Below are 9,549 nucleotides of genomic sequence, written 5' to 3'. Positions count from 1 at the left end.
GTAGAGAAGAATTGAAGGCTAGGTGAATGCAACAGAGAAAGAAATCTGGCGAAAGAAGACGGGGATGGGGCGGGGATTGAGGTCGTGGGGATGGTGGTTGAGGGGACGGGGTGGGGATGGAGGTCGTGGGGATGGGGACGGTGGTCGCGGGGACAGGGCGGGGATGGAGGTCATGGGGATGGTGGTTGAGGGGACGGGGTGGGGATGGAGGTCGTGGGGATGGGGACGGTGGTCGCGGGGACGGGGCGGGGATGGAGGTCATGGGGATGGTGGTTGAGGGGACGGGGTGGGGATGGAGGTCATGGGGATGGGGACGGTGGTCGCGGGGATGGAGGTCGTGGGGATGGTGGTTGAGGGGATGGGGGCGGGGATGGAGGTCGTGGGGATGGTGGTTGAGGGGACGGGGGTGGGGATGGTGGTTGATGGGACGGGGTGGGGATGGAGGTCATGGGGATGGGGACGGTGGTCGCGGGGATGGAGGTCGTGGGGATGGTGGTTGAGGGGACGGGGTGGGGATGGAGGTCGTGGGGATGGGGTGGGGATGGAGGTCGTGGGGATGGTGGTTGAGGGGACGGGGTGGGGATGGAGGTCATGGAGATGGGGACGGTGGTCGCGGGAACGGGGCGGGGATGGAGGTCGTGGGGATGGTGGTTGAGGGGACGGGGTGGGGATGGAGGTCATGGAGATGGGGACGGTGGTCGCGGGGACGGGGCGGGGATGGAGGTCGTGGGGATGGTGGTTGAGGGGACGGGGTGGGGATGGAGGTCGTGGGGATGGGGACGGTGGTCGTGGGGACAGGGCGGGGATGGAGGTTGTGGGGATGGTGGTTGAGGGGACGGGGTGGGGATGGAGGTCATGGGGATGGGGATGGTGGTTGAGGGGACGGGGTGGGGATGGAGGTCGTGGGGATGGTGGTTGAGGGGACGGGGTGGGGATGGAGGTCATGGAGATGGGGACGGTGGTCGCGGGGACGGGGCGGGGATGGAGGTCGTGGGGATGGTGGTTGAGGGGACGGGGGCAGGGATGGAGGTCGTGGGGATGGTGGTTGAGGGGACGGGGGTGGGGATGGTGGTTGAGGGGACATGGTGGGGATGGAGGTTATGGGGATGGGGACGGAGGTCGCGGGGACAGGGCGGGGATGGTAGTCTCAGGGATTGAGGGGTGGGGACGGTGGTTGCGGTAATGGGGACCATGTTTTTCCCATGTCATTCTCTACTGCCCACCTCAATGGCTGGTAGTTCTTTTCTGAAAAAGGTGAATGGTCAGCTGTGCCCTCAGTTGTTGCCTTTTGGCCTTTGCTGTTCTGAATGGCGTTTTAGGAAAGAAGCAGGACAGATCTCTCAGCTGCACCTCTGTCTTATGGCTTGTGTCTTTCTAGCCTCCCCCCCCCTGTTTGTATATGGTACATTCCTTGTTTATGTTTCTCTTATACAGATTCCTCAAGTCAGTTTTTTTTTTTTTTTTTGGGGGGGGAGGGGTTCATAATTGGATTCCTCTGTGGCTAAGAAAGTTCCCCCTGGGGATGAGGGCAGGCAAAACGCCCATGTTTGATTGCTTAGGCAACTCCGGTCCTCGAGAGCTGGAGCCAGGCCAGGTTTTCAGGACATGCATATCCACCTCATCCATATTCATGGTGGAGATCCTGAAAACCTGACCTGGCTCGGGCTCTGGAGGACCGCAGTTGCCTCCCCCTGGCTCGGGCACCTTCCGGAGCACTGGAAAGGACTGAGCTCGGTTGATCCCCCGGGAATTTCCGACCTAATCCAGGAAACTCCCTTTCCCAGGCCGGCTTCAAACGTGACATCTGTTGGGCTTTTTATAGCCACCAACGTCTCATTTCCCAGGAACAGAAATGGGGGCAAAGGATTCTTTCCTTCGTCTGGGTCGTTGCTTTTGCGCGCGATGCTCTTCAAACGCGGAGACGATTCGACTCCTTGAGCGACTAATCTCAGTTGTGAAATCATAAGTCACATTTCTAAGGACATTTGCAACAGCATCGCACTTTTCGAGAATAACGCGGAGACCGATTCGCGCCCCCCCGCGGGATCTAACGCCGTCTCTGCAAGTTGGAGGGCAGAGCTTGGGGCAAGGAGCGATGGGCGCGCAAGTAGGGTAGCCCTCGGGACTATTGTGCCCGATGCCCACCTGCTGGTGCCACCGATGCTCTTGGCTCGCTGCCTAGGGGAGGGCTTTGGGTGCAGGGGGAGGGGAAGGGGGAGGGGATGCCATCTCCGGGAGCAAAGCGAACCCCCCCTCCCCCGGCACCATCTTGGCTCGGAGAGGGCAGCAGAGAAGCGGCGGCGGCAGCAGCAGCGGGAAGAGGCGCTGCCGCCGTGGGCGACTGCTGGAAAGCCCAAGCGCGCATCATGAGCCAGGGCGCCATGGAGACGGCGATCGGGCGGGCCCAGGAGGGGCCGGAGGAGGAGGAGGAGGAGGGGGAGGACCAGGACCACCGCTTCGACCTGGCCACCATGGAGCAGGAGCGGAGCCAGCAGCGGGCCATCATCAACATCGCCGGCCTGCGCTTCGAGACCCAGCTGGCCACCCTCGCCCAGTTCCCCGAGACGCTGCTGGGCGACCCGGACAAGCGGATGCGCTTCTTCGACCCCCTGCGGAACGAGTACTTCTTCGACCGCAACCGACCCAGCTTCGACGGCATCCTCTACTTCTACCAGTCCGGGGGCCGCATCCGACGGCCGGTCAACGTCTCCATCGATGTGTTCGCCGACGAGATGCGCTTCTACCAGTTGGGCGAGGACGCCTTAGAGCGCTTCCGCGAGGACGAGGGCTTCATTCGCGAGGAGGAGCGGCCGCTGCCCGAGCGCGAGTTCCAGCGGCAGCTCTGGCTCATCTTCGAGTACCCCGAGAGCTCGAGCTCGGCCCGGGGCATCGCCATCGTGTCGGTGCTGGTCATCCTCATCTCCATCATCACCTTCTGCCTGGAGACCCTGCCCGAGTTCCGCGACGAGAGGGAGCTGCCCGCCGGCCCCCCGCCGCCCAACAATGCCAGCCGGGCACCGGCCGGCCCGGGGGCCGGCGGGGGCCTCAGCGACCCCTTCTTCATCATCGAGACCACGTGCGTGGTGTGGTTCACCTTTGAGCTGATGGTGCGCTTCTTCGCCTGCCCGTCTAAGCCGCAGTTCTCCAAGAACATCATGAACATCATCGACATCGTGGCCATCATCCCCTACTTCATCACCCTGGGCACCGAGCTGGCCGAGCGGCAGAGCAGCAGCAACGGGCAGCAGGCCATGTCCCTGGCCATCCTGCGGGTCATCCGGCTGGTCCGGGTCTTCCGCATCTTCAAGCTCTCCCGCCATTCCAAGGGGCTGCAGATCCTGGGCAAGACCCTGCAGGCCAGCATGCGCGAGCTGGGGCTGCTCATCTTCTTCCTCTTCATCGGGGTCATCCTCTTCTCCAGCGCCGTCTACTTCGCCGAGGCCGACGAGCCCGAGTCCCACTTCTCCAGCATCCCCGACGCCTTCTGGTGGGCCGTGGTCACCATGACCACCGTGGGCTACGGGGACATGAGGCCCGTAACCGTGGGGGGCAAGATCGTGGGCTCCCTGTGCGCCATCGCCGGCGTGCTGACCATCGCCCTGCCCGTGCCGGTCATAGTGTCCAACTTCAACTACTTCTACCACCGGGAGACCGACCACGACGAGCAGGTCCTCTTGAAGGAGGAGGAGGGGGGCAGCTGCGCCGGCGACCTCAAGGGGAGCCCCAGCAACTCATCGCTCAGCAAGTCAGTGGTCCACCTGGACATCGTGGAGGGCATGAACAATGGCACCGGGTCCCTGGAGAAGACCAACCTCAAAGCCAAAAGCAACGTGGACCTAAGGAAGTCCTTGTACGCCCTCTGTTTGGACTCCAACCGAGAAACGGACTTGTAACGCAAATCGCAGCAGCGGTATTTGGGGTCGAAAAACAATGCACTTATCTTTCTAGCACTTTGTACTATATCGGGGGTCGTTTAGAACTCGGAGCCCAAGTCAAAGCGGTTTGTTGACGCAAAAGATCTTTTTATTTTTAAAGACAGACGGGTAAACACTTGCTGCAGGTGTGTGTGTGGGGGGGGGGTTAGAAGATTGTTATTCCAGTTGGAAAAAATCCTCAGGAGCTGGACCCCCCCTCCCCTCCCAAAAAAAAGCTGGATAATTAAGGACCTTCCTTCTTCATTTGCACAAGGTTATTACAAAAGATATTTTTGATGGAAGCTGCACGGAGGCTGAATCGAAATATTTTCAAATTTTCCAAGTACATATGTTAATATATCTATATCTCTATATTTATTTATTATGTATGGATCGAAGATATTCTTTCAGTAAATTGTCTTTTCATCAAAGCACTATGTTAGGAGGGAACTAGCAATTTTTTTTCTTCCGATTTTCCGTTCTTGGTGAACAATGAACTCTGGCTGTTTACTCTGTTTTGTGATTTTGGTGCTTTTCTTTGGCAGGGACACGTTTTTCGAGAAGAAATATTATTGTATTGATATGTCAGCCTTAATTTATTAAATACTGTATATAGAATTCTTTACACCTCCTTCTAAATGGCCCATTTTTCTCATCTTCTTTTCGAAACAAACAAACATACATTTTTAATCCCCCGTTTTTCTGCAGTCGGTGTATTTCTGACCTTTTATGTGGCTGCTGGTCGCTGAAGTGGAGATAATCGAATTTTCCTGCAAGTGGGAAACTGGGCACTTTCGAAAAAGGGGGAAAAAATACAGCCTCAATCATCATTTTTCACTGGTTTTTAAGACGTTTTGGGGGGGGGGGAGATAAGCCCCCTCTTTCTCCCTCACTGCAGTGGTTCTTATTAGTTAAGGACAAGGCAGCTAATTCTCTGGAAAAAAGTAGCGAATGTTTCTTCTTGGACTGTTTTCTGTGGATTTCACCCTATCGGAGCCACGAGGGATCTCAGAGTAAATCTTCGGTCTATGCAAGGGTTTTTTTTGCACAGAGTGACAGCGGCTTCCCCCCCTCCTCGCGACCCTGAAGGATTATAGGGGGCCGGCTACAGCCAAAAGCCACCCCAGGATGGGCAACTTGCCCCCGCACCCAGAGAGTCGGCATTAAAGGGTCGTTTACTGCCCTATTTTCGGCTTTCTTTCACAATCAAAGCAACTTGAGAGATGTCTGTGTCCTCAGGTAAGTACCGTAGGGATGAGAAGGCACCGGGAAATGATTCAGAATGGTTGAAAGTTTGATCAAATGTCATTGTTTTGGGACGTTGCATTGAGCACTGGAGCCCCACATGAAACATGCTTTTTCAAGTCAGAACCCCCCCCCCAACAAAAAGGTTAATTTTCTTTCTTTTCTTTTTTTAATTTATAACATTTTATTGAAGGAAATAATTAATTTATTTTTTAAAAGTTCCGCTTTCTAGTTCCTTTCCTTTTAGTAATTTGCCTGCTCTCAAAGACCCAGCCATTGCGTCACTTGGCCCTGGACACTTTAGGACAATTTCCAGCCCATAAGAATAGCCTTACTGGGTCAACCAATGGTCCATCAAGCCCAGTAGCCCTCATACCTGGCCCAAACTCAAGGAGTAGCAACATTTCATACAGAATCCCAAGGAATAGCAAGATTCTGGAATCCCAAAGAGTAACAAGATTCTGGAATCCCAAAGAGTAGCAGCATTCCATACAAATCCCAAAGAATAGCAAGATTCCGGAATCCCAAAGAGTAGCAAGATTCTGGATTCCCAAAGAGTAGCAACATTTCATACAGAATCCCAAGGAATAGCAAGATTCTGGAATCCCAAAGAGTAACAAGATTCTGGAATCCCAAAGAGTAGCAGCATTCCATACAAATCCCAAAGAATAGCAAGATTCTGGAATCCCAAAGAGTAGCAAGATTCTGGAATCCCAAAGAGTAGCAAGATTCTGGAATCCCAAAGAGTAACAAGATTCTGGAATCCCAAAGAGTAGCAAGATTCTGGAATCCCAAAGAGTAGCAAGATTCTGGAATCCCAAAGAGTAACAAGATTCTGGAATCCCAAAGAGTAGCAGCATTCCATACAAATCCCAAAGAATAGCAAGATTCTGGAATCCCAAAGAGTAGCAAGATTCTGGAATCCCAAAGAGTAGCAAGATTCTGGAATCCCAAAGAGTAGCAACATTTCATACAGAATCCCAAGGAATAGCAAGATTCTGGAATCCCAAAGAGTAACAAGATTCTGGAATCCCAAAGAGTAGCAGCATTCCATACAAATCCCAAAGAATAGCAAGATTCTGGAATCCCAAAGAGTAGCAAGATTCTGGAATCCCAAAGAGTAGCAAGATTCTGGAATCCCAAAGAGTAACAAGATTCTGGAATCCCAAAGAGTAGCAAGATTCTGGAATCCCAAAGAGTAGCAAGATTCTGGAATCCCAAAGAGTAACAAGATTCTGGAATCCCAAAGAGTAGCAGCATTCCATACAAATCCCAAAGAATAGCAAGATTCTGGAATCCCAAAGAGTAACAAGATTCTGGAATCCCAAGGAGTAGCAACATTCCATGTAACTGATCCAGGGCAAGCAGAGGCTTCCCCCATGTGTCTCTCAATAACAGACTATGGACTTTTCCTCCAGGAACTTGTCCAAACCTTTTTTAAAACCAGCTACGCTATCCGCTCTTACCACAACCTCTGGCAACGCGTTCCAGAGTTTAACTTTTCTCTGAGCAGGTCTGATGCACTGAGGCTTTTCTCTCATTCTCTGTCTGGGGGTAAAAAGCTTATTGCCACTTTTTGAAATATGTAAGAATATATACGAAAAGTTAATGAGACATTTTCTGGTTCTTTTGACACAAATCTATGGTGTTCGTCTCATGTGGAGGCTCCAGAGTCATGGAGAAGATGGTTTAAGGTTTATTTTGTTCTTATGTATTTATATTCTGTGCTATTCTTACAATAGATTCTAGGTGGATAACAACAATTTTAAAAAATATTGTGTCCATACAAAATTATCCCCCCTTTTTTTTACAAAACCATTGCTCTGTTTTTAGCACCAGACATGACGGTAACAGCTCCAGTGCTCATAGTATTCCTATGATCATCGGAGCTGTTACTGCTGCGGCTGGCGTGAAAAAAAGTGCTATGGCTTTGTAAAAAAAAAAAAAAGTAAGGGTTATTCATTTAACAATCATTAAAAATAACACGTTTTAAACAATGTTCTAAAGATATAATAAGAAGAAACTTTTCTTAGTGCAGTTGGAAGATGCACCCCTATTTTCAAAACTAACACATGTTCTGCCCAGACTTGTTTACTGCCTTTTTCTAGTTTTTCATCCACACTCAAAGCGGTTTGCACACAGCTACTTCAAGCATTTTCCTTGTCTGTCCTGGTGAACTTACAATCTATTTAATGTATCTGGAGCAGTGGAGAATTAAGTGACTTGCCCAGGGTCACAGAGAGCAGCATGGGGATTTGAACCCACAACCTCAGGGTGATGAGGCTGTAGCTTTAACCACTGCACCAGGGTGCAAAGCCCTGCTGCTCTTTTCTCAGAACAGTTTTCAGAGGGAAGTTAGGGGCTGCTATCTCTTTGAGAACTGGAACGAAATTCAGCAGGTTAGAGAACGCTGGGGCTGGCCATGTATTTTGTAAATTAGAATTGCCTTTTTAAAAGCCAAGGGGCCGGAACGTTTTTCTCACAGGCACAGGGGAGAAAACATTCAAAATCAGAATCTCTCCAAGATAAAAGAACACGTTTTACATTTCACTGGGGACGTTTACACTCGAGAATGGGGAACACAGGACAAGCCCCTGGCACCCTCCGCCACCCCCCCCCCCAGTCTCCAATTTCTTCCACAAAGAGAAATATGAGATCACTTTTATTTCCGTAATTTGGTTATGCAGCTCGAGGTCTGAAAGGCCCTGCGGACCCCACGTTTGGAACTTAGGCGTTCTTTCACCAAAGCGTGTTAAGCAGTTAAGGTGCAATTCGGGATATCCTAGGATCGCACAAGCATAGTAACCGTTACCATGGCAGCATGTCACTTAGCACGTGATCACTTGCACAGTAGCGGCACACACTGTTAGAGGGATTGACACTGGCAGATGCTTGGAAGCTAACACTGGCTCTAGGGGTGATTAGCGCCAGAATAGCGCCGGTGTCAGTGCGCGCAGAAAGTTCAGAGGTGCACGAACGCACAAAAGATGGCTGCTCCCTCCCAGGGCACAAATGGAGCCAACGCCAGCTTAGAGCTGGCATTAGGATGTCTGACGAGATTTCTCCTGAGATTCGGAGCTCTAAGGGAGAGGGGTGGGGGCTCGGGATCATCCGTAATGTAGGTACCGAGCGTGGTCTTCCTAAGGGCAGGGCACACCTCCGCCCTCCGCCCCTCCCCCCTGCTCCTCATCTTGCCTTCCTCAGCGTGAGGTTGCTGCCTGCGCCGGCATCGGCGCGCTCTCTGACGTCACTTCTGGAACCCGTGCTAGGAAGTGACGTCAAAGGGTGACGCTGATGTGGGCATGCCACTCATGCCAGCGAAGTTAAAAAGGGAAGGGGGCGGCGAAGAGGCTGTTTGCTCCTCAGTTTGACTGGGCAGACACGCAAGAGCTCGGCTTACCACGCATGCACTAAGCTCGTGTCTCCTCCTTAACTTCCCGAGGCTCAGTGCTAACAGCGCGCATGTGATTTGCAAACCAATGAGCATTGGGAAGTTATTTTGCTGCGCCGCTCTTGGGGCACTATTCCATACAGCACCAGAGTTTTGAGCATCAGCCTATGGGTGAGTTATGACCACACACCTAATAACAACCGGACCTAGAAAGTCCCACCCTCCTTGCCTTCTTATCAACTACTGATATACCCTTTAACATGAACACAAATAATCACAGACCACCATGTTTGGAAAACCGAGTCGCAACTCTGTTTATTGGAACAACAAATAATTAACCCAACACTTTGAGCTACCAAAATGATGCCCTCTAAGTAGCATTTAGCCCTGTGATCCCACCTCAGCCAGCAAGCGTCTGGGGGGTGGCAGATACCTCCCTGCACCTTCGAACAGGTCACGAGCGCACCTGGGACCCCGATTCGAGCTAGATGCAGTCCAGCCACTCATCTCTTGATGAGCCCCAAGTTTCAGTAGCTCAAGCCCCGCCGCTGTGACCTCAGAGCTCCCTACCCTGGGAATCAGCTCCCAAACCCAGGGGAGGGAGCGTGGGGAAACCGCCGCTGAGGACCAGAAGAGACTGATCCCTTGGCAGCCGCCATTTAAATATAACCCCACCCGCCCGCCGTGACCTATCCTTCCTCACTGTCGTGGTGGGAAATCCCTGCAACCAATTCTGCACGTTTTCCTTTTTTCTCTGGGAGCCAATCTCAATGGGCCAACATGCAGGCCTTCCAGCCCCGTGTTACTCGTGCCTGCCGAAACTAGCTCTCGGGCTTTCTTTTATTATACACTGTTACTTTTGTAATTAGTACAAATGGATTCACATAAATGCATCTCTGTCAATTACAAGCAGTCTTAATGCCTAGTAAAGAACATCTCGGAGCCATAACTGCAGAGGGCATACTGGGAAGACCCCCGACAATTCCCACCCTGCCTTTG

At 52.2% G+C, this 9,549-nt stretch overlaps 1 protein-coding gene across 2 annotated transcripts in view; it reads left to right on the top strand.

Moving 5' to 3' along the window:
- The first annotated feature begins 2,376 nt into the window (after positions 1–2,376).
- The window catches only part of LOC117364374 (potassium voltage-gated channel subfamily A member 5-like), a 72,434-nt gene continuing 65,261 nt past the window's right edge, over positions 2,377–9,549 (top strand). For both annotated transcript variants that reach the window (XM_033953509.1, XM_033953511.1), the window contains exon 1: positions 2,377–5,153. In XM_033953509.1, coding sequence (XP_033809400.1) covers positions 2,382–3,893 — 1,512 coding nt within the window. In that variant the 5' untranslated portion in view covers positions 2,377–2,381 and the 3' untranslated portion in view covers positions 3,894–5,153. The remainder of the gene's footprint in view (positions 5,154–9,549) is intronic.

This window comes from Geotrypetes seraphini, chromosome 7, assembly GCF_902459505.1.
Source record: "Geotrypetes seraphini chromosome 7, aGeoSer1.1, whole genome shotgun sequence".
NCBI classification, from domain to species: domain Eukaryota; kingdom Metazoa; phylum Chordata; class Amphibia; order Gymnophiona; family Dermophiidae; genus Geotrypetes; species Geotrypetes seraphini.
Note: the sequence above shows the minus strand (reverse complement) of the source record. Positions and strands in the feature narration are given on the sequence as shown.